Source organism: Bombina bombina, chromosome 3, assembly GCF_027579735.1.
Source record: "Bombina bombina isolate aBomBom1 chromosome 3, aBomBom1.pri, whole genome shotgun sequence".
Lineage (NCBI taxonomy): Eukaryota > Metazoa > Chordata > Amphibia > Anura > Bombinatoridae > Bombina > Bombina bombina.
Window position 1 is genome coordinate 673,321,357 of NC_069501.1, and position 24,958 is coordinate 673,346,314.

A 24,958-nucleotide genomic window follows, 5' to 3' on the forward strand; every position below is an offset into this window, starting at 1 on the left:
GTATATATATATATATATATATATATATATATATATATATATATATATATATATATATATATATATATATATAATATATTATATAATATATTATATATATATATATATATATATAATATATTATATATATATATATATATATATTATATATATATATATATATATATATATATATATATAATATATTATATATATATATATTATATTATATATATATGTGTGTGTGTGTATATATATATATATATATATATATATATATATATATATATATATATATATATGTATATGTATGTAAGAACTTACCTGATAAATTCATTTATTTCATATTAGCAAGAGTCCATGAGCTAGTGACGTATGGGATATACATTCCTACCAGGAGGAGCAAAGTTTCCCAAACCTCAAAATGCCTATAAATACACCCCTCACCACACCCACAAATCAGTTTAACGTATAGTCAAGAAGTGGGGTGATAAGAAAAAAGTGCGAAAGCATAAAAAATAAGGAATTGGAATAATTGTGCTTTATACAAAAAAATCATAACCACCACAAAAAAGGGTGGGCCTCATGGACTCTTGCTAATATGAAAGAAATGAATTTATCAGGTAAGTTCTTACATAAATTATGTTTTCTTTCATGTCATTAGCAAGAGTCCATGAGCTAGTGACGTATGGGATAATGACTACCCAAGATGTGGATCTTCCACGCAAGAGTCACTAGAGAGGGATGGATAAAATAAAGACAGCGAATTCCGCTGAAAAAAATCCACACCCAAAACAAAGTTTAAATCTTATAATGAAAAAAACTGAAATTATAAGCAGAAGAATCAAACTGAAACAGCTGCCTGAAGTACTTTTCTACCAAAAACTGCTTCAGAAGAAGAAAAAACATCAAAATGGTAGAATTTAGTAAAAGTATGCAAAGAAGACCAAGTGGCTGCTTTGCAAATCTGATCAACCGAAGCTTCACTCCTAAACGCCCAGGAAGTAGAAACTGACCTAGTAGAATGAGCTGTAATCCTTTGAGGCGGATTTTTACCCGACTCGACATAAGCATGATGAATCAAAGATTTTAACCAAGATGCCAAAGAAATGGCAGAAGCCTTCTGACCGTTCCTAGAACCGGAAAAGATAACAAATAGACTAGAAGTCTTTCAGGAAATCCTTAGTAGCTTCAACATAATATTTCAAAGCTCTAACTACATCCAAAGAATGCAACGACTTTTCCTTAGAATTCTTAGGATTAGGACACAATGAAGGAACCACAATTTCTCTACTAATGTTGTTAGAATTCACAACCTTAGGTAAAAATTTAAAAGAAGTTCGCAACACCGCCTTATCCTGATGAAAAATCAGAAAAGGAGACTCACAAGAAAGAGCAGATAATTCAGAAACTCTTCTAGCAGAAGAGATGGCCAAAAGAAACAAAACTTTCCAAGAAAGTAATTTAATGTCCAGCGAATGCATAGGTTCAAACGGAGGAGCTTGAAGAGCTCCCAGAACCAAATTCAAACTCCAAGGAGGAGAAATTGACTTAACAGGTTTTATACGAACCAAAGCTTGTATAAAACAATGAATATCAGGAAGACTAGCAATCTTTCTGTGAAAAAGAACAGAAAGAGCAGAGATTTGTCCTTTCAAGGAACTTGCAGACAAACCTTTATCCAAACCATCCTGAAGAAACTGTAAAATTCCAGGAATTCTAAAAGAATGCCAAGAAAAATTATGAGAAAAACACCAAGAAATGTAAATCTTCCAGACTCGATAATATATCTTCCTAGATACAGATTTACGAGCCTGTAACATAGTATTAATCACAGAGTCAGAGAAACCTCTATGACTGAGAATCAAGTGTTCAATCCCCATACCTTCACATTTAAGGATTTGAGATCCTGATGGAAAAAAGGACCTTGCGATAGAAGGTCTGGTCTTAACGGAAGAGTCCACGGTTGGCAAGTGGCCATCCGGACAAGATCCGCATACCAAAACCTGTGAGGCCATGCTGGAGCCACCAGCAGAACAAACGAGCACTCCTTTAGAATCTTGGAAATCACTCTTGGAAGAAGAACTAGAGGCGGAAAGATATAGGCAGGATGATACTTCCAAGGAAGTGACAATGCATCCACTGCCTCCGCTTGAGGATCCCTGGATCTGGACAGATACCTGGGAAGCTTCTTGTTTAGATGAGAAGCCATCAGATCTATTTCTGGAAGTCCCCATATTTGAACAATCTGAGATAATACGCTTCCCAATTGTCTATACCTGGGATATGAACCGCAGAAATTAGACAGGAGCTGGATTCCGCCCATACCAGTATTCGAGATACTTCTTTCATAGCCAGAGGACTGTGAGTCCCTCCTTGATGATTGACATATGCCACGGTTGTGACATTGTCCGTCTGAAAACAAATGAACGACTCTCTCTTTAGAAGAGGCCATGACTGAAGAGCTCTGAAAATTGCACGGAGTTCCAAAATGTTGATTGGTAATCTCACCTCCTGAGATTCCCAAACCCCTTGTGCTGTCAGAGACCCCCAAATGGCTCCCCAACCTGTCAGACTTGCATCTGTTGAAAGCACAGTCCAGGTCGGAAGAACAAAAGAAGCCCCCTGAACTAAACGATGGTGGTCTGTCCACCACGTCAGAGATTGTCGTACAATCGGTTTTAAAGATATTAATTGAGATATCTTTGTATAATCCCTGCACCACTGGTTCAGCATACAGAGCTGAAGAGGTCGCATGTGAAAACGAGCAAAGGGGATCGCGTCTGATGCAGCAGTCATAAGACCTAGAATTTCCATGCATAAGGCTACCGAAGGGAATGATTGAGACTGAAGGTTTCGACAAGCTGAAACCAATTTTAGACGTCTCTTGTCTGTCAGAGACAGAGTCATGGACACTGAATCTATCTGGAAACCTAAAAAGGTTACCCTTGTCTGAGGAATCAATGAACTTTTTGGTAAATTGATCCTCCAACCATGTTCTCGAAGAAACAATACAAGTCGATTCGTATGAGATTCTGCTAAATGTGAAGACTGAGCAAGTACCAAGATATCGTCCAAATAAGGAAATACCACAATACCCTGTTCTCTGATTACAGAGAGAAGGGCACCGAGAACCTTTGTAAAAATCCTTGGAGCTGTTGCTAGGCCAAACGGCAGAGCCACAAACTGGTAATGCTTGTCTAGGAAAGAGAATCTCAGAAACTGATAGTGATCTGGATGAATCGGAATATGCAGATATGCATCCTGTAAATCTATTGTGGACATATAATGCCCTTGCTGAACAAAAGGCAGAATAGTCCTTATAGTTACCATCTTGAATGTTGGTATCCTTACATAATGATTCAATATTTTTAAAACCAGAACTGGTCTGAAGGAATTCTCCTTCTTTGGTACAATGAAAAGATTTGAGTAAAACCCCAGCCCCTGTTCCAGAACTGGAACTGGCATAATTACTCCAGCCAACTCTAGATCTGAAACACATTTCAGAAATGCTTGAGCCTTCACTGGATTTACTGGGACACAGGAAAGAAAAAATCTTCTTGCAGGAGGCCTTATCTTGAAGCCTATTCTGTACCCTTGTGAAACAATGTTCTGAATCCAAAGATTGTGAATCGAATTGATCCAAATTTCTTTGAAAAATCGTAATCTGCCCCCTAGCAGCTGAGCTGGAATGAGGGCCGCACCTTCATGTTGACTTGGGAGCTGGCTTTGGCTTTCTAAAAGGCTTGGATTTATTCCAGACTGGAGATGGTTTCCAAACTGATACTGTTCCTGTAGGGGAAGGATCAGGCTTTTGTTCCTTATTGTGACGAAAGGAACGAAAACGATTAGTAGACCTCAATTTACCTTTTAGATTTTTTATCCTGTGGTAAAAAAGTTCCTTTCCCCCCAGTAACAGTTGAAATAATAGAATCCAACTGTGAACCAAATAATTTATTACCCTGGAAAGAAAGGGAAAGCAAAGTTGACTTAGAAGACATATCAGCATTCCAAGTTTTAAGTCATAAAGCTCTTCTAGCTAAAATAGCTAGAGACATATACCTGACATCAACCCTAATGATATCAAAGATGGCATCACAAATAAAATTATTAGCATGTTGAAGAAGATTAACAATGCTATGAGAATTATGATCTGATACTTGTTGCGCTAAAGCTTCCAACCAAAAAGTTGAAGCTGCAGCAACATCCGCTAAAGATATAGCAGGTCTAAGAAGATTACCTGAACATAAGTAAGCTTTTCTTAGAAAGGATTCAATTTTCCTATCTAAATGATCCTTAAAGGAAGTACTATCTGCCGTAGGAATAGTAGTACGTTTAGCAAGAGTAGAGAGAGCCCCATCAACCTTAGGGATTTTGTCCCAAAACTCTAATCTGTCAGATGGCACAGGATATAATTGCTTAAAACGTTTAGAAGGAGTGAATGAATTACCCAAATTATTCCATTCCCTGGAAATTACTTAAGAAATAGCATCAGGGACAGGAAAAACTTCTGGAATAACTACAAGAGATTTAAAAACCTTATTTAAACGTTTAGATTTAGTATCAAGAGGACCAGATTCCTCTATTTCTAATGCAATTAAGACTTCTTTAAGTAAAAAACGAATAAATTCCATTTTGAATAAATATGAAGATTTATCAGCATCAACCTCTGAAACTGAATCCTCTGAACCAGAGGAAACATTATCAGAATCAGAATGATGATGTTCATTTAAAAATTCATCTGAAAAATGAGAAGTTTTAAAAGACCTTTTACGTTTACTAGAAGGAGGAATAACAGACATAGCCTTCTTAATGGATTTAGAAACAAAATCTCTTATGTTAACAGGAACACTCTGAGTATTAGATGTTGATGGAACAGCAACAGGTAATGTAACATTACTAAAGGAAATATCTGCATTAACAAGTTTGTCATGACATTCATTACAAACAACAGCTGGAGGAACAGATACCACAAGTTTACAGCAAATACACTTAACTTTGGTAGATCCAACATCAGGCAGCGATTTTCCAGAAGTATCTTCTGATTCAGGGTCAATCTGAGACATCTTGCAATATGTAATAGAAAAAAACAACATATAAAGTAAAATTGATCAAATTCCTTAAATGACAGTTTCAGGAATGGGAAAAAATGACAGTGAACAAGCTTCTAGCAACCAGAAGCAAATAAACAATGAGACTTAAATAATGTGGAGACAATAATGACGCCCATATTTTTTAGCGCCAAAAAAGACGCCCACATTATTTGGCGTCTAAATGCTTTTAGCGCCAAAAATGACGCCACATCCGGTAACGCCGACACTTTTGGCGCAAAAACGTCAAAAATGACGCAACTTCCGGTGACAAGAACGACGCCGGAAATAACAAATAATTTTTTGCGCCAAAAAAGTCCGCGCCAAGAATGACGCAATAAAATGAAGCATTTTCAGCCCCCGCGAGCCTAACAACCCACAGGGAAAAAAGTCAAATTTTAAGGTAAGAAAAAAATTGATTATTCAAATGCATTATCCCAAATAATGAAACTGACTGTCTGAAATAAGGAATATTGAACATCCTGAATCAAGGCAAATAAATGTTTAAACACAAATATTTAGAACTTTATATAAAAGTGCCCAACCATAGCTTAGAGTGCCACAAAAATAAGACTTACTTACCCCAGGACACTCATCTACATGTAGTAGAAAGCCAAAACAGTACTGAAATGAGAATCAGTAGAGGTAATGGTATATAAGAGTATATCGTCGATCTGAAAAGGGAGGTAAGAGATGAATCTCTACGACCGATAACAGAGAACCTATGAAATAGACCCCGTAGAAGGAGATCATTGAATTCAAATAGGCAATACTCTCCTCACATCCCTCTGACATTCACTGCACGCTGAGAGGAAAACCGGGCTCCAACCTGCTGCGGAGCGCATATCAACGTAGAATCTAGCACAAACTTCCTTCACCACCTCCACAGGAGGCAAAGTTTGTAAAACTGATTTGTGGGTGTGGTGAGGGGTGTATTTATAGGCATTTTGAGGTTTGGGAAACTTTGCCCCTCCTGGTAGGAATGTATATCCCATACGTCACTAGCTCATGGACTCTTGTTAATTACATGAAAGAAATATATGTGTGTGTATGTATATATGTGTATATATATGTATGTGTATATATATATATATATATATATATATATATATATATATATATATATATATATTTGTGTGAAAAAAAGAGAAAGAGAACAGCACTCCTGAGATAGAACAAAAGCTAGAATAACTTCCATGCCTGTTCATTTAAATTGCAACTCAGGGTGCGCGTTCTTTTTGCACACTATGCCCCTTCACAGAGAAATTTAAATGAACAGGCATGGAAGTTATTGTAGATTTTGTTCTATCTCAGGAGTGCTGTTCTCTTTCTCTTTTTTCACATTTATGTAAATTACTCTTGGGTCTCCCTAAGAGTAATGGGTAAGCCAGACGTGGACTCCGTGCACACATGCCCTTAGAGAGATACAACTGCACCTCACTGACGAGGACCACAGAAGGCCGAAACGATCGTCTGGGGTTGTTGCTTCCCTTGTTCAGAGAAGAATTGCCTGGTATTTCGGCGCTGGACTGTCATTGGGCAGGATCAGACTGATTTGCTACAGGATATTTTTTGTCTGTGAAGGGGCATAGTGTGCAAAAAGAACGCGCACCCTGAGTTGCAATTTAAATGAACAGGCATGGAAGTTATTCTAGCTTTTGTTCTATCTCAAGGGTGCTGTTCTCTTTCTCTTTTTTCCACACACACACACACACACATATATATATATATATATATATATATATATATATATATATATATATATATATATATATATATATATAATCTCTCTCAAGGAAAACAAAATTTTAAATTTAAACTTTCATGATTCAGATAGCACATGCAATTCACTTCCATTATCAAAATGTGCAAAATCTTTTTATATGCATACTTTGAGGCACCAGCTCCTACTGAGCATGTGCAAGAATTCACATTATTTTCGTATGTGTATTTTGTGATTGGCTGATGGCTGTCACATGATTCAGGGGGGATGAAAATAAAGCAACTTTGTCAGAAAAAAAATCTACTACTCGTTTGAAATTCAGATTAAATCCTTTTGCATTGTTATTTCTTTCCTAAGATATAGAGAGTCCACAACGTCATCAATTACTAGTGGGAATATCACTCCTGGCCAGCAGGAGGAGGCAAAGAGCACCACAGCAAAGTTAAGTGTCACTCCCCTACCCATAATCCCCAGTCATTCTCTTTGCCTCTGTCAATGGAGGAGGTGAGGTTCTGTTGTCTGAAGAAAATTGGATTTCTTCGCTACAAGCAAGATTTTTGGGTCTAGCCATAGTCCAGGTTAATCTCTTCAGTAGGGTAGTGGTGGCTTTAAAGCAGTTAGGAACCTGTGAGGTAGTCCTTGCTGTGTTTTCCTAACATATTGCTGCCCTTGGTATAGAAAGCCAGAGTAGGTTTACTCTGTTCTTTACTTTTTACACAGGTCTTTGTAAGGAAGTGCATCCTTTCACGCCTTGTGAGCTGTCTACCTGCCGGACAGCTGGAATTGCTGGTAAGTGCTGTTTGTCTTCTAGGTTTGGGAGACTGGCACTGAAGGGGTTAATAAGGAAGCCCTCTGCCGAATTCTTGGGACTTGATCCTTAGTAGAAGGATTACTTAAAGGCAGGGTGCAGGCACTTTATTAGAATGTGAAGAGACTCAAGGGGTTAATCACCATTTATGATAAAGGGGGTTAACGTGTGGCTCATGTGTCTTTACTTTATATTTTCATCAAGGAGATGATGTATATTTTTATTAGATTGAGCTGAGCACGGCAGACATAAACGCAACAGAAACAATCAACCGAGTTTAGATCTTTCTCTGACGGTGTCAGTTTGAATCAGCAGTTGGCTTAAGGGCGCACTTTTCTTGTGGCGCAGTTTTGCTCAGCCGATCAGGTGACCGCCTCTTCCGCCTTCTCTGTAGTATGAGCGGAGCTGTAAGACGACGACCTGATTTCTCATTCCTCACCGGAGAGGCAGGTAGGCACCTCAGTTACTCGCTGAGGTGTAGAGGTGCAGTCATTTGGATAGAATATCGTTACCTTGACTTTTGCGATTTAAAGTGACAGTACACAGATTAAAGACAGTGGTCACTTTTAAACTTTTATTTTTTTATTTAAAATATTTTAAAGGGATCATGGAACCAGAGTTTGTTTCTATGGAAAATTGTCTGCTCTGTCTTGAGAACCAGATTGTAGTACCAATGCAATTTTGTACCTCATGTCTAAATAAGACTTTGAAATGTAAAGACAATTTTTTTTTTTCTATAGAGCCTAATGTCTTTAAGGATGATGCTGTTCAGGCAATGTCACAGCTTTCTCCTCAAACGTCCCAATGCGTTATGGCATCACATACCGTGCCTTGCAGTTCCTCTCAGCCTCCTGGAGGAGTTTATTTGCATGCAGAAATCGCTGCTCAGGTATCTTCTGCGGTGTTATCTGCTTTTCCTGTGCTAAAGGGAAAACACAAGAGGAAAATTAGAGATTCAGATAACAAGGTTTCTGTTCTTCCCACTGCTACCAACGCTGCCCTTCCTCATAAGTCTGATGAGGAGGATACGTCTGTAGCCTCTGAGGGTGAAATCTCAGATTCAGACAGTATAATTCTTTCATTTGATGCAAAAGTGGTATCCTTCAGATTTAAGCTTGAAAACCTCTGTGTATTGTTAAAGGAGGTCTTGGCTACTTTGGACAACTACTATACGCCTGTCGTCGTCAACCCTAAGAAATCGAGTAAACTTAAATACTTTGATTTTTCTTCCTCTGTGGAAGTTTTTCCTGTTTCTGACCATGCAACGGAGATTATTGCACAGGAATGGGAGAGGCCAGGGATACATTTTTCCCTGTCTTTAAAAAGATGTTTCCTGTCGCTGACTCCATTAAAGAGTCTTGGCGCACGGTGTCTAAAGTAGAAGGGGCCATTTCTACTCTGGCTAAGAGAACTACTATTCATAGAGGATATCTGCTCTTTTAAGGACCCAATGGACAAGAAGCTGGAGGCTTATTTGAAGAAGATGTATGTTCATCAAGGTCTTCAATGGCAACTGGCAATTTGTATTGCCACTGTGTCAAGTGCGGCATCATATTGGTATGACGCCTTGTCCGATTCACTTCAGGTAGAGACTCCCTTGGAGGAGATCCAAGACAGGATTAAGGCTCTCAGGCTAGCCAATTCCTTTATTTCGGATGCTTCCATGTAAGTTATTAAACTGGAAGCCAAGATTTCTGGCTTTGCGGTGCTAGCCCGCAGGGTGTTGTGGCTGAAGTCTTGATCAGCTGATGTTACCTCTAAGTCCAAGCTTCTAACGCTTCCTTACAAGGGTAAGACCTTGTTTGGACCTGGTCTGGCAGAAATTATTTCTGATATTACGGGTGGAAAAGGGTCTTTTCTACCTCAAGACAAGAAGAATAGACCTGAAGGACGTCAGAGCAATTTTCGGTCCTTTCGTAACTTCAAAGGAAAGTCTTCCTCCTCCTCTAAACAGGAACAGTCCAAGTCCGCTTGGAAACCCAATCAGTCTTGGAACAAGGGGAAGCAATCTAAGAAACTCGCAGCTGAGTCTAAATCAGCATGAAAGGTTTGCCCCTAATCCGGGATCGGATCAAGTAGGGGCAGACTTTTTCTGTTTTGTAAAGCTTGGATACAGGATGTCCCAGATCCTTGGGCTGTGGACATATTATCTCAGGGTTACAAAATAGAATTCAAAACTTTTCCTCCCAGGGGCAGGTTCCACCTCTCAAGATTATCTGCAGACCAGATAAAAAGAGAGATATTCTTAAAATGTGTTCAGGATCTCTCCTGTCTGGGAGTGATACTGCCAGTCCCAGCAAAGGAACAGGGACTAGGATTCTATTGAAATCTCTTTGTGGTTCCCAAAAAAGAGGGAACTTTTCGGCTTATTCTAGATTTGAAGTGCCTCAACAAGTTTCTCAGAGTACCGTCCTTGAAAATTGAAACCATTTATTCTATTCTTCCCCTGATCCTGGTTCATGACAACCATAGACCTGAAGGATGCATATCTTTATGTTTCCATCCACAGGGATCATCACAAATTCCTGAGATTCGCTTTTCTAGACAAGCACTTTCAGTTTGTGGCTCTTCCATTTGGCCTTGCCACAGCTCCCCGAATTTTCTCAAAGGTTCTGGGGGCTCTATTGGAAGTGATCAAGTCTCGAGGTATTGCAGTGGCGCCCTACCTGGATGATATTCTGGCTCAGGCGTCATCTTTTCAACAAGCAAACTCTCATACAGAGGTATTGTTGTCTTTTCTACGTTCCCACGGATGGAAAGTGAATCTGGAAAAGAGTTCCTTTGTTCCAGCTACAAGGGTGGTTTTCTTAGGGACCATAATAGATTCCCTATATATGAAAATATTTTTGACGAGGTCAGAAAATCCAAAATTCTCTCTTCTTGCCTCTCTCTACAATCTACTGTTTGGCCATCAGTAGCTCAATGTATGGAGGTAATTGGTCTGATGGTTGCTTCCATGGACATCATTCCCTTTGCTCGATTCCATTTAAGAGCTCTGCAGTTATGCATGCTCAGTCAATGGAATGGAGACCATTCGGATCTGTCTCAGAGGATAGTTCTAGACCAGTCAACAAGAGTCTGTCTTCCGTGGTGGCTTTCTCAGGAACATCTGTCTCAGGGCACATGCTTCTGGAGACCTTCCTGGGTGATTGTGACCACAGACACCAGCCTGCTAGGCTGGGGGAGCAGACTGGGATTTGTTAAAGGCGCAGGGACTATGGACTTGGGAGGAGTCTGCGCTCCCCATAAACATCTTGGAGTTGAGAGCAATTTTCAATGCTCTGTTGGCTTGGCCTCAATTGGCCGGTTTATCAGGTTCCAGTCAGAGAACATAACCTCAGTGGCTTACATAAACCACCAGGGAGGAACTCGGAGTTCCTTAGCCATGAAGGAGGTAGCTCTGATTATTCAGTGGGCGGAAGCTCACAATTGTTGTCTATCTGCTCTCCACATTCCTGGAGTGGACAACTGGGAAGCAGATATACTGAGCAGTCAGACATTTCATCCAGGGGAGTGGGCTCTACATCTGGAGGTGTTCTCCAGGTTAACGCTCAAATGGGGGGCGGCGGAATTGCATCTGATGGCGTCTCAACAGAATGCCAAGCTTCCAAGGTATGGTTCAAGGTCAAGAGATCCTCAGGCCGCTCTGATAGATGCTCTGGCTTGGGATTTCGGTGTAGCATAGCTGTTTCCTCCATTTGTGCTCCTTCCACAAGTCATTGCTCATATCAAACAAGAGAGAGCATCAGTAATTCTAAGAGCTCCTGCATGGCCTCGCAGGATCTGGTATGCAGACCTAGTGAAGATTTCTTCTTGGCCGCCTTGGAGGTTGCCTCTGAGGAAGGACCTTCTAACTCAGGGTCCATTCTTCCATCCAAATCTCGTTTCTCTGAAGCTGACTGCTTGGAGATTGAACGCTTAGGTCTGTCTAAGCATGGATTTTCGGAGTCGTTATTGAGACCATGATCCAGGCTTGCAAGCCTGTTATTTAAAAAATGTACCATAGGGTATGGCGTAAAAATACCTTTTATTGGTGTGAATCTAAGGGCTACTCTTCTAGTAGGTTCAGGATTCCTAGAATTTTTAAGGTCTGGAGAAAGGGTTGTCAGTCAGTTCTCTGAAAGTTCAGATTTCTGCATTATCTATTTTGTTCCACAAGCGTCTGGCGGATGTGACAGATGTTCAATCTTTTTGTCAGGCCCTGGCCAGAATCAGGCCTGTTTTTAAATCGGTTGCTTCTCCTTGGAGCCTTAATCTTGTTCTTAAAGTTTTGCAGCAGACTCCGTTTGAGCCAATGCATTCCATAGATATTAAGTTGTTATCTTGGAGGGTTTTGTTTCTTATTGCTATCTCTTCTGCTTGGAGAATTTCGGAACTCTCGGCTTTGCAGTGTGATTCGCCTTTTCTTTCATGAGGATAAGGCGGTGCTTCCTACTAAATTGCTATCTCTTCCTAAAGTTGTTTCGGATAGAAATATTAATCAGGAAATTTTAGTTCCTTTTTTCTGTCCCAATCCTTCTTTTTATAATGAACATCTGTTGCACAACTTGGATGTTGTGCGTGCTCTAAAATTCTACCTCCAGGCGACTAAGGATTTTCGCCAATCTTCTGCCATGTTTGTTTGTTTCTCAGGAAAGCGTAAGGGTCAGAAGGCTACTTCTCTTTTCCTCTGGTTGAGAAGTATGATTTGTTTTGCTTATGAGACTGCTGGACAGCAGCCTCCTGAGAGAATTATAGCTCATTCCACTAGGGCTGCCTCCTCTACTTTGGCTTTCAAAAATGAAGCTTCTGTGGAACAGATTTGCAAGGCTGCAACTTGGTCCTCTCTGCATACTTTTTCCAAATTTGGGAGAAAGGTTCTTTAAGCGGTGATGCCTTCTGTTTAGGTCCGCCTGTCCTGTTATCCCTCCCTAGTCTTCTGTGTCCTCTAGCTTGGGTATTAGTTCCCACTAGTAATTGATGACGTTGTGGACTCTCCATATCTTAGGAAAGAAAACAAAATTTATGCTTACTTGATAAATTTCTTTCTTTCCGGATATGGAGAGTTCACGACCCCACCCTTAAATTTAAGACAGTTATTTTTTTTACTAATCCTCAGGCACCTCTACACCTTTGTGTTATTCCTTTTTCCATTTCCCTTCTGTCGAATGACTGGGGATTATGGGTAGGGGAGTGACACTTAATAGCTTTGCTGTGGTGCTCTTTGCCTCCTCCTGCTGGCCAGGAGTGATATTCCCACTAGTAATTGATGACGTTGTGGACTCACCATATCCGGAAAGAAAGAAATTTATCAGGTAAGCATACGTTTTGTTTTTATTACTTGTTTTAATTATGCAATTCTACTGTATTTAATAGTCCTTTAAGAACTTCTCTTTTTTCTTTCTTTTTTTTTCAGGGAAGTCTGGTGTATCAAGCGATGATAGCCTGTGTAAAGTTTGCATGGACTCCCCAATTGACTGTGTCCTTTTAGAGTGTGGCCACATGGTGACTTGCACCAAGTGTGGCAAACGGATGAATGAGTGTCCAATCTGCCGGCAATATGTAGTACGGGCTGTGCATGTCTTCCGATCTTGACTCCCAGACCTACCACCATTCTGAAGAGATACATACCCACAGAATCTTGGACCAAAATCAACAGCAATTAATATTTAATTATGGGTCAGAGTCTTTATTGAGACTGAGAGTACATTAATGCCACTGTGATGGTCTGCTTTAATCTATCCTGTATATTACAAAAAATAGTATGGATTGACTTTCAAACATCTCAATGCTAATGTTTGCTATTTTTTTTTACTTTGCACAGTTTGATTCATACATTGTCTGATTTTTTTTTTTTTTTTTTCCTCAAGTTACCTATGTCTAATAAGGAAGACTGCTTGCAAACACATTTGGTACACACACAAGCAGGGAAATTAGCTTACCAATATCTATATATAATATGGAATTTGAGAAGTCATTCAATCTGATCCTTTTAAATGCGTTTCACTTCTTATTGTATTATAATTTATCAGTGCCTTTCAATGTAGCCTTAACTTACAGGAAAGAACTTGTGTTAACCTTTGAATAAAGCAAAGAAAAACTGCAAAAAAACAACTATTTTTTATCATAGAGGAGATTTAAATGTATCCTCTGTTTTATAGTCTTTTTTTAATTGAGATGCCAAAGGTAGCAAGTTATGATTTTGGCTACACAACAGTGGCAATGCAGCATATTTATTTGTTTCTGTCTGGCTATGTAATCTCATGGGTTTAGTGTAAATAGGGTGATGCTTGCTCTGTTTTGTAAAACTCTGCCCTGAGTCATAGGTCTTTTGTTTTTTATTGAATGCCTCTCTTTGTTTTGCTTGCACAGCAAATTAACACAATTAGGATGTTTAAAGGGACATTGTGTGAGCCCATAATAAATAAGTGTGTATGTGTGTATATATATATATATATATATATATATATATATATATATATATATATATATATATATATATATATAGTGTATGTGTGTGTTTGCGTGTAGAATGTAGATTAGTGATGGGGAGCTCACACAAATAACTATGTAGCATGTGTCTAATCTTAATTGCATGTATAAACTGTTGAAAGACTGTATATACAAATGCATTTTACTTGTCTGTTTCAATGCTGCTGTAGTTTTATTCTATTTATTTTTATATTATTTTTTTAATTACTGCTGCATCTGCCCTTAAACCTACTTAGAAAGAACATTAGAATGAATGCACTTACAGTATTTGCTTAGAGTTCTACACATATGGAAAATGAAATAAAGGTTCATATAAATCATAGGGAAATTATCATTTTTACTAGAGCTGTTTTGAATGTGGCAGTTTTACTGTACGTGAGGTGCATATCTCCTCAACAGATCAATGTGTGCATGACATTACATCCATGTTACTCCAGAAAGGGCAATTTAACGTAAGGAAAAAAAAATTAGCAATTTAAATAGCAAACTGATCATTTTTTTTCATTCATGTTGCACATTTCACATATTTTTGTACTTTGCACTTAGAAACTGTTGTTTGCTGCAGAGTCCCCTTAAGTGATATTGAAAGATATTGTTTATGTTAATGTACTATTTGGTCTTAATTGCACCGCACAATTTTCAGCATCTTAAAATATAAATGATGTGATGAAATAGCAGGTAAGGTGAAGACGTATAAATAACGTTCCTGTTGATAACCACTTTTGTCTACAGTATTCAAGAGTTTAGAAAGACCATCTCTGTGCTGATTGGTTAGCTTCTTGGGGTACAGGAAAAAACCGCCAACACAAAAAGTAGTTCCTGTTTACTAAACAAATGAAGCCTACTAAACGGAATAAGATTTGAACTAATATATAAGGTCCAGCCTTAACAGACTGTAAATCAGATAATTGTATTGCATTGCTACATGCAATGTTTTTATTTCTAATTTAATTTAAAGAAAGAAAAAACTGAAACACTGTGATAAAGTGGATTTCCAAATATGAGATCCATTTTTTTTTTAAATTTATTTATTTTTTTCATTAAAGGGATAGTAAACCCCAAAATTTTATTTTATGATTCAGATAGAACATACAATTTTAAACAACTTTCCAATTTAATTATATTATCACATTTTCATTCTATTGTTATCCATTGCTGAAGGGACAGCATTGCACTACTGACAGGAAGCTGAAAATCTCTATTTAGCCAATCACACGAGACAAATGTGTGCAGGCACTAATTAGCAGCAGCTCCCTCTAGTGTATGTTATGTGCATATTCATTTTTTAACACGGGATACTAAGAGAACAAAGCACAATTGAAAATAGAAGTGAATTTAAAAGTGTCTTAAAATGACATGCTCTATCTGAATCATGCAAATTTGATTTTGTTTTTGCTATCCCTTTAAGTGTTAAGTAATAGGATCTCTACAAGACTGAAATGCGTACAAAGATAAGCTAAGATGGTGAGCTCATGGAGTAAATGCATAACAGAAATGTGCCTTAAACATTGCATACAATTCACACTTTTCATACTGCGTTACAAAAGTGCAATGACATTTAGAGACATGCTAGTGACTGCTGTGCTATTTTCATAAGAATCTGATAAATCGAAATTGCAATTTACTTCTGTTTGAATCCTGAAAGTTTAATTTTGATTTCAATGTTTGTTTTTTATGTGTGGTAATTCTATGTTCTATTATCAAATTGACTTTTTTCTTTTGTCTCCTTGGATGAAACTCTGTCCCTTTCCATGAGGGCATACTGTTCAGAAGTTTGCATGTATCTTACAAGCAATCTATAGAAAAAACTTTAGAGTGCAGTAGCATCCTGCACTCTGATAAAACTGTGGTAAAATAAGATAGTGCTGTATACCTAGAAGCACTGTTTGATAAAGACGATGATTTGAACACAAACGGAGTGCCTCTGTCTTTACTTATATCACACAAGTAATTTTGTCCACAGCACTATAATATCAATTATTTTTTGTTTTCTGTTAAACATACAGATATAAAATGCGACGTTTCGAGTGTTGCCACTCTTACTCATGCTAATACATTGTATCATTTGAAACAAATTTAAAGCCCTCAGTTTCGCGCCAACCACTTACATTCAGTGGCTCTGCTGCCATCTACTGACCAACAAAAATATAACAGTTTAAAAACATTACTTTGTTATACAAACTAAGTATTAGTATCTGTTTGCACTTACTTACTTTTAGAAAATTTATGCATTTTAAATTTATGCAGTCCTGTTTATAATCAATTATGCATACTTTGAACAATAGCCATACAATAATATGAACAAATTTAGACAGAATAAACTTTTGATAGAATAAATTTTACAATACATTTCATACAAGGAAATGATTTTACAATATGTTTCATACTGGATAATTAATTATTGATCTTTCATTACAGAAAAATTGACCAATCATAGTCTCTATTGAGACCATTTGGTTCCATACATCCTAGTTCATATATCCAGTACATTTCTTTTTTCTTCAATATTTTTTCCCGATTACTACCATTTCTCTGGGGACCCACACTGTCTATGACTTGCCATCGTAATTGGCTTATCTGGTGTCCACATTTCAAGAAATGATAGGACACTGGGGCTTCAAGATTTTTGCACCGAATATTTGAACGGTGCTGGCATATTCTGTCCCTAACCATACGAGTAGTTTCCCCTATGCAGATTAGGGAACAATTACATTTTATGAGGTAGATAACATATTTTGACTCACATGTATGGTGTTCTCTTATCTCAATAAACTACTCGTATGGTTAGGGACAGAATATGCCAGCACCGTTCAAATATTCGGTGCAAAAATCTTGAAGCCCCAGTGTCCTATCATTTCTTGAAATGTGGACACCAGATAAGCCAATTACGATGGCAAGTCATAGACCGTGTGGGTCCCCAGAGAAATGGTAGTAATCGGGAAAAAATATTGAAGGAAAAAGAAATGTACTGGATATATGAACTAGGATGTATGGAACCAAATGGTCTCAATAGAGACTATGATTGGTCAATTTTTCTGTAATGAAAGATCAATAATTAATTATCCAGCATGAAACATATTGTAAAATCATTTCCTTGTATGAAATGTATTGTAAAATTTATTCTATCAAAAGTTTATTCTGTCTAAATTTGTTCATATTATTGTATGGCTATTGTTCAAAGTATGCATAATTGATTATAAACAGGACTGCATAAATTTAAAATGCATACATTTTCTAAAAGTAAGTGCAAACAGATACTAATACTTAGTTTGTATAACAAAGTAATGTTTTTAAACTGTTATATTTTTGTTGGTCAGTAGATGGCAGCAGAGCCACTGAATGTAAGTGGTTGGCGCGAAACTGAGGGCTTTAAATTTGTTTCAAATGATACAATGTATTAGCATGAGGAAGAGTGGCAACACTCGAAACGTCGCATTTTATATCTGTATGTTTAACAGAAAATAAAAAATAATTGATATTATAGTGCTGTGGACAAAATTACTTGTATCATAGATGTTAGGGGACCCTGGCAGAGCCCCTGTCTTCACGAGCACTATTCTCCGGTTTGTTGCTGTACTACACTGCTTGTATTTACTTATATCACAGGTGGCTTGTATAACATAAGCCTACTTCAGTATACCCCCATGGAAATCTTATCTCCGGCAACCAAGTGAAAGAAGTAAATTTGATAATTGAAATTAATTGGAAAGTTTTATAAGCTGAAGACTCAAGAAGAATTATTTTGACGTCCACGTTCTTTTAAAGTAGCACTACATTCAACTTTAAACAAAGGAAATATCCAGCCATTCAGATGTGGGCACTTACCAATATATCATTATATTTTCCCCCAGTAACAGAGTTAATTGTGTCAGTGGTGCTTATAGTAACTAGCAGTTCTCAGGGGCTTATTGTATAGATGTACGTATGATTGTAAAAGGGTTCTGGCCTTAACTAACCTAATACAATGTGATAAGCAGTTGTGCTATACAAGTAGATTTCACAACTATTAGAATTAAAAATATTTACAAAAACATTTTCAGTTCTTGTCTTTAATTAAAAGGGCTAACGATGAACATGTAAACTGGACTTGTGTTTTTTTTAGCATTTCTTTGGCATTCTGTGCGACTGATTATCAATGAAGCTTTAACATATAAATAGCTGTATAAATCTGATCCTTTTTTTTATGTATTTTTACATAACAGATTTATGATTTATTTTGTTTTATAATAAAGTTGTAATTTGATTGTGATTATCCAGTCTTTGAGTTTTCTTTTATATGGTGGTGAATGAACACATATTATCAAGTGTGGGGTATATTTCTTGTCTACCAGTATGAGGCAAAACACCCCTACATTCCAGAGCTTTGTTCCAATCCATCTCCTAGCAATCTCGTATCAAATCCAGTTCTGTTTTGCCTCCAACATGGAGTAGGATACATGCTCCCGTCTTCATGTCGTGGTTAGGAGTTCTCAACAGATCTAAGACCCATTTTTATCCTTCAAAGTGCCCCATAAGCAGAGAGAGTTTGACAGGATTTCAGCCGGGAAGTGAGATTTATTCTCTTAGTGGCACAGTCCACCCCCCTCCCCAGGTGAAAACTAAATTTATCCACCAATCCCCTGGTCTATTACTGAATGCAGATTGCTGCTACGAGAGGAAGGTGTTACAGGTAAGAACTAATTTCACCTCCCACATGCTTTTTGGGTATTTCCTGAACATCTAGATATAGTGTTCACATGGCATGAACATATTAAACATTGTATTAGGCACTTTGACAGACTGATGGCACTTATAAAAAAGAATGTGTATGGTCTCTTTAAGAGGTATAAGAACAGACACAATGCAAGCTCACTCCATTTTACCTTTTTATTGTAGCCCAAAACTCCTCAGGACTTTGCTAGCAAGACAAGGTTAGAAGCACAATAAGGCTTGTAATTTGCAATATGGGTAACACCCCCCCCCCCTTCTTGCTGATGCCAGTGACAATCTTAGTTGCTGGAAACCTCTACTGAGCTATTTAGGGGTGGTGAGGTATACTATTGCATTTGTATTGTTAAAAGGATAGTAAGGACAAAATTAAACTTGCATGACTTAGAAAGAGCATGTCATTTTAAGACACTTTTAAATTAACTTCTATTTCTCTTGCAAGGTGTATCCAGTCCACGGATTCATCCTTTACTTGTGGGATATTCTCATTCCCTACAGGATGTAGCAAAGAGAGCACACAGCAAAGCTGTCCATATAGCTCCCCCTCTAGCTCCACCCCCCAGTCATTCTCTTTGCTGGCTCTAAGCACTAGGGTCTCTCTCGGGAGTGTAAAGTGAATGTAGTGTTAGAATTGTAGTTTTCTTCTGTTATGTGTGATCAGTCCACGGGTCATCATTACTTCTGGGATATAACTCCTCCCCAACAGGAAATGCAAGAGGATTCACCCAGCAGAGCTGCATATAGCTCCTCCCCTCTACGTCACTCCCAGTCATTCTCTTGCACCCAACGACTAGATAGGATGTGTGAGAGGACTATGGTGATTATACTTAGTTTTTATAACTTCAATCAAAAGTTTGTTATTTTACAATAGCACCGGAGCGTGTTATTGCCTCTCTGGCAGAGTTTGAAGAAGAATCTACCAGAGTTTTTACTATGATTTTAACCGGAGTAGTTAAGATCATATTGCTGTCTCTCGGCCATCTGAGGGAGGTAAAAGCTTCAGATCAGGGGACAGCGGGCAGATGAATCTGCATTGAGGTATGTAGCAGTTTTTATTTTCTGAATGGAATTGATGAGAAAATCCTGCCATACCGTTATAATGACATGTATGTATACTCTACACTTCAGTATTCTGGGGATGGTACTTCACTGGAATTACTCTGTAAAAAGTACATTAACCTTTTAATAGGTATTTATTATGTTAAACGTTTTTGCTGGAATGTAGAATCGTTTGCATTTTCTGAGGTACTGAGTGAATAAATGTTTGGGCATTATTTTTCCACTTGGCAGTTGCTTGTTTTAATTGTGACAGTTTCGTTTCTCTCTCACTGCTGTGTGTGAGGGGGAGGGGCCGTTTTTGGCGCTCTTTGCTACGCATCAATAATTTCCAGTCAAGTTACTCTTGTATTTCCTGCATGATCCGGTTCATCTCTAACAGAACTCAGGGGTCTTCAAACTTCTTTGAAGGGAGGTAGATTCTCTCAGCAGAGCTGTGAGACTTATATATTGACTGTGATTAAAAACGTTGCTCTGTAATTTTTACGTTTCAAATTTAATTATTGTTACTTTACTAATGGGAACAAACCTTTGCTAAAAGTTGTGTTGTTTTCAAGGATTGATGCTATAACTGTTTTTCAGTTCATTATTTCAATTGTCATTTAATCGTTTAGTGCTTCTTTGAGGCACAGTACGTTTTTGTTAAATAAGATTGTAACCAAGTTGCAAGTTTATTTGCTAGTGTGTTAAACATGTCTGATTCAGAGGAAGATACCTGTGTCATTTGTTCCAATGCCAAGGTGGAGCCCAATAGAAATTTATGTACTAACTGTATTGATGCTACTTTAAATAAAAGCCAATCTGTACAAATTGAACAAATTTCACCAAACAGCGAGGGGAGAGTTATGCCGACTAACTCGCCTCACGTGTCAGTACCGGCATCTCCCGCCCGGGAGGTGCGTGATATTGTGGCGCCTAGTACATCTGGGCGGCCATTACAGATAACATTACAAGATATGGCTACTGTTATGACTGAAGTTTTGGCTAAATTACCAGAACTAAGAGGCAAGCGTGATCACTCTGGGGTGAGAACAGAGTGCGCTGATAATACTAGAGCCATGTCTGATACTGCGTCACAGCTTGCAGAGCATGAGGACGGAGAGCTTCATTCTGTGGGTGACGGTTCTGATCCAAACAGATTGGATTCAGATATTTCAAATTTTAAATTTAAATTGGAGAACCTCCGTGTATTACTAGGAGAGGTTTTAGCGGCTCTTAATGATTGTAACACTGTTGCAATACCAGAGAAATTGTGTAGGTTGGATAAATACTTTGCGGTACCGGCGAGTACTGACGTTTTTCCTATACCTAAGAGACTAACTGAAATTGTTACTAAGGAGTGGGATAGACCCGGTGTGCCGTTCTCACCCCCTCCAATATTTAGAAAGATGTTTCCAATAGACGCCACCACACGGGACTTATGGCAAACGGTCCCTAAGGTGGAGGGAGCAGTTTCTACTTTAGCTAAGCGTACCACTATCCCGGTGGAGGATAGCTGTGCTTTTTCAGATCCGATGGATAAAAAATTAGAGGGTTACCTTAAGAAAATGTTTGTTCAACAAGGTTTTATATTGCAACCCCTTGCATGCATCGCGCCGATTACGGCTGCGGCAGCATTTTGGATTGAGTCTCTGGAAGAGAACCTTAGTTCAGCTACGCTGGACGACATTACGGACAGGCTTAGAGTCCTTAAACTAGCTAATTCATTCATTTCGGAGGCCGTAGTACATTTAACCAAACTTACGGCTAAGAACTCAGGATTCGCCATTCAGGCACGTAGGGCGCTGTGGCTAAAATCCTGGTCAGCTGATGTAACTTCTAAGTCCAAATTACTTAATATACCTTTCAAGGGGCAAACTTTATTTGGGCCCGGTTTGAAAGAAATTATCGCTGACATTACAGGAGGTAAGGGCCACGCCCTACCTCAAGACAAAGCCAAAGCTAAGGCTAGACAGTCTAATTTTCGTCCCTTTCGGAATTTCAAAACAGGAGCAGCACCAACTTCCACTGCACCAAAACAGGAAGGAGCTGTTGCTCGTTACAGACAAGGCTGGAAACCTAACCAGTCCTGGAACAAGGGCAAGCAGGCCAGGAAACCTGCTGCTGCCCCTAAGACAGCATGAATCGAGGGCCCCCGATCCAGGACCGGATCTAGTGGGGGGCAGACTCTCTCTCTTCGCCCAGGCTTGGGCAAGAGATGTTCAGGATCCCTGGGCGCTAGAGATCATATCTCAGGGATACCTTTTAGACTTCAAATTCTCTCCCCCAAGAGGGAGATTTCATCTGTCAAGGTTGTCAACAAACCAAATAAAGAAAGAAGCGTTTCTACGCTGTGTACAAGATCTGTTATTAATGGGAGTGATCCATCCGGTTCCGCGGTCGGAACAAGGACAAGGGTTTTACTCAAACCTGTTTGTGGTTCCCAAAAAAGAGGGAACTTTCAGGCCAATCTTGGATTTAAAGATCCTAAACAAATTCCTAAGAGTTCCATCGTTCAAAATGGAAACTATTCGGACAATCTTACCCATGATCCAAAAGGGTCAGTACATGACCACAGTGGATTTAAAGGATGCTTACCTTCACATACCGATTCACAAAGATCATTACCGGTATCTAAGGTTTGCCTTCTTAGACAGGCATTACCAGTTTGTAGCTCTTCCATTCGGATTGGCTACGGCTCCAAGAATCTTCACAAAGGTTCTGGGTGCCCTTCTGGCGGTACTAAGACCGCAAGGAATTTCGGTAGCTCCGTACCTAGACGACATTCTGATACAAGCTTCAAGCTTTCAAACTGCCAAGTCTCATACAGAGTTAGTTCTGGCATTTCTAAGGTCGCATGGATGGAAAGTGAACGAAAAGAAGAGTTCTCTCTTTCCTCTCACAAGAGTTCCATTCTTGGGGACTCTTATAGATTCTGTAGAAATGAAGATTTATCTGACAGAAGACAGATTAACAAAGCTTCTAAATGCATGCCGTGTCCTTCATTCCATTCAACTCCCGTCAGTAGCTCAATGCATGGAGGTGATCGGCTTAATGGTAGCAGCAATGGACATAGTACCCTTTGCACGTCTACATCTCAGACCGCTGCAATTGTGCATGCTGAGTCAGTGGAATGGGGATTACTCAGACTTGTCCCCTACTCTGAATCTGGATCAAGAGACCAGAAACTCTCTTCTATGGTGGCTTTCTCGGCCACATCTGTCCAGGGGGATGCCATTCAGCAGGCCGGACTGGACAATTGTAACAACAGACGCCAGCCTACTAGGCTGGGGCGCTGTCTGGAATTCTCTGAAGGCTCAGGGACAATGGAATCAGGAGGAAAGTCTCCTGCCAATAAACATTCTGGAATTGAGAGCAGTTCTCAATGCCCTTCTGGATTGGCCCCAGTTAAAAACTCGGGGGTTCATCAGGTTTCAGTCGGACAACATCACGACTGTAGCTTACATCAACCATCAAGGAGGGACAAGAAGCTCCCTAGCAATGATGGAAGTATCAAAGATAATTCGCTGGGCAGAGTCTCACTCTTGCCACCTGTCAGCAATCCACATCCCGGGAGTGGAGAACTGGGAGGCGGATTTCTTGAGTCGCCAGACTTTTCATCCGGGGGAGTGGGAACTTCATCCGGAGGTCTTTGCCCAAATACTTCGACGTTGGGGCAAACCAGAGATAGATCTCATGGCGTCTCACCAGAACGCCAAACTTCCTCGCTACGGGTCCAGATCCAGGGATCCGGGAGCGGTTCTGATAGATGCTTTGACAGCACCTTGGAACTTCGGGATGGCTTATGTGTTTTCACCCTTCCCACTGCTTCCTCGATTGATTGCCAAAATCAAACAGGAAAGAGCATCAGTGATTCTAATAGCGCCTGCATGGCCACGCAGGACTTGGTATGCAGATCTAGTGGACATGTCATCCTGTCCGCCTTGGTCTCTACCTCTAAGACAGGACCTTCTGATACAGGGTCCATTCAAACATCAAAATCTAACTTCTCTGAAGCTGACTGCTTGGAAATTGAACGCTTGATTTTATCAAAACGTGGTTTTTCGGAGTCGGTTATTGATACCCTGATACAGGCTAGGAAGCCTGTTACCAGAAGAATTTACCATAAGATATGGCGTAAATACCTATACTGGTGCGAATCCAAAGGTTACTCCTGGAGTAAGGTTAGGATTCCTAGGATATTGTCCTTTCTACAAGAAGGTTTAGAAAAGGGTTTGTCGGCTAGTTCATTAAAGGGACAGATCTCAGCTCTGTCCATCTTGTTGCACAGGCGTCTGTCAGAAAATCCAGACGTCCAGGCTTTTTGTCAGGCTTTAGCTAGAATCAAGCCTGTGTTTAAAACTGTTGCTCCGCCATGGAGTTTAAACCTTGTTCTTAACGTTCTACAAGGAGTTCCGTTTGAACCCCTTCATTCCATTGATATAAAGTTGTTATCTTGGAAAGTGTTATTTTTAATGGCTATTTCTTCGGCTCGGAGAGTCTCTGAGTTATCAGCTTTACACTGTGATTCTCCTTATTTGATTTTTCATTCAGATAAGGTAGTTCTGCGTACTAAACCTGGGTTCTTACCTAAGGTAGTCACTAACAGGAACATCAATCAAGAGATTGTTGTTCCTTCTTTATGCCCAAATCCTTCTTCAAAGAAGGAACGTCTTCTACACAATCTGGATGTAGTTCGTGCCCTCAAGTTCTACTTGCAGGCAACTAAGGATTTTCGACAAACGTCTTCCCTGTTTGTCGTGTACTCTGGTCAGAGGAGAGGTCATAAGGCTTCGGCTACCTCTCTCTCCTTCTGGCTTCGTAGCATAATTCGTTTAGCCTATGAGACTGCTGGACAGCAGCCTCCTGAAAGAATTACAGCCCATTCTACTAGAGCTGTGGCTTCCACTTGGGCCTTTAAGAATGAGGCCTCTGTTGAACAGATTTGCAAGGCTGCAACTTGGTCTTCGCTTCATACTTTTTCCAAATTTTACAAATTTGACACTTTTGCTTCTTCGGAGGCTATTTTTGGGAGAAAGGTTCTTCAGGCAGTGGTTCCTTCTGTATAATGAGCCTGCCTATCCCTCCCGTCATCCGTGTACTTTTGCTTTGGTATTAGTATCCCAGAAGTAATGATGACCCGTG

General features: G+C 39.3%; 1 protein-coding gene across 2 annotated transcripts in view; it reads left to right on the top strand.

Moving 5' to 3' along the window:
• RFFL (ring finger and FYVE like domain containing E3 ubiquitin protein ligase) overlaps nucleotides 1–13,363 on the top strand; it is a 206,308-nt gene extending 192,945 nt beyond the window's left edge. For both annotated transcript variants that reach the window (XM_053707433.1, XM_053707432.1), the window contains one exon: nucleotides 12,996–13,363. In XM_053707433.1, coding sequence (XP_053563408.1) covers nucleotides 12,996–13,174 — 179 coding nt within the window. In that variant the 3' untranslated portion in view covers nucleotides 13,175–13,363. The remainder of the gene's footprint in view (nucleotides 1–12,995) is intronic.
• Nucleotides 13,364–24,958: the final 11,595 nt, after the last annotated feature.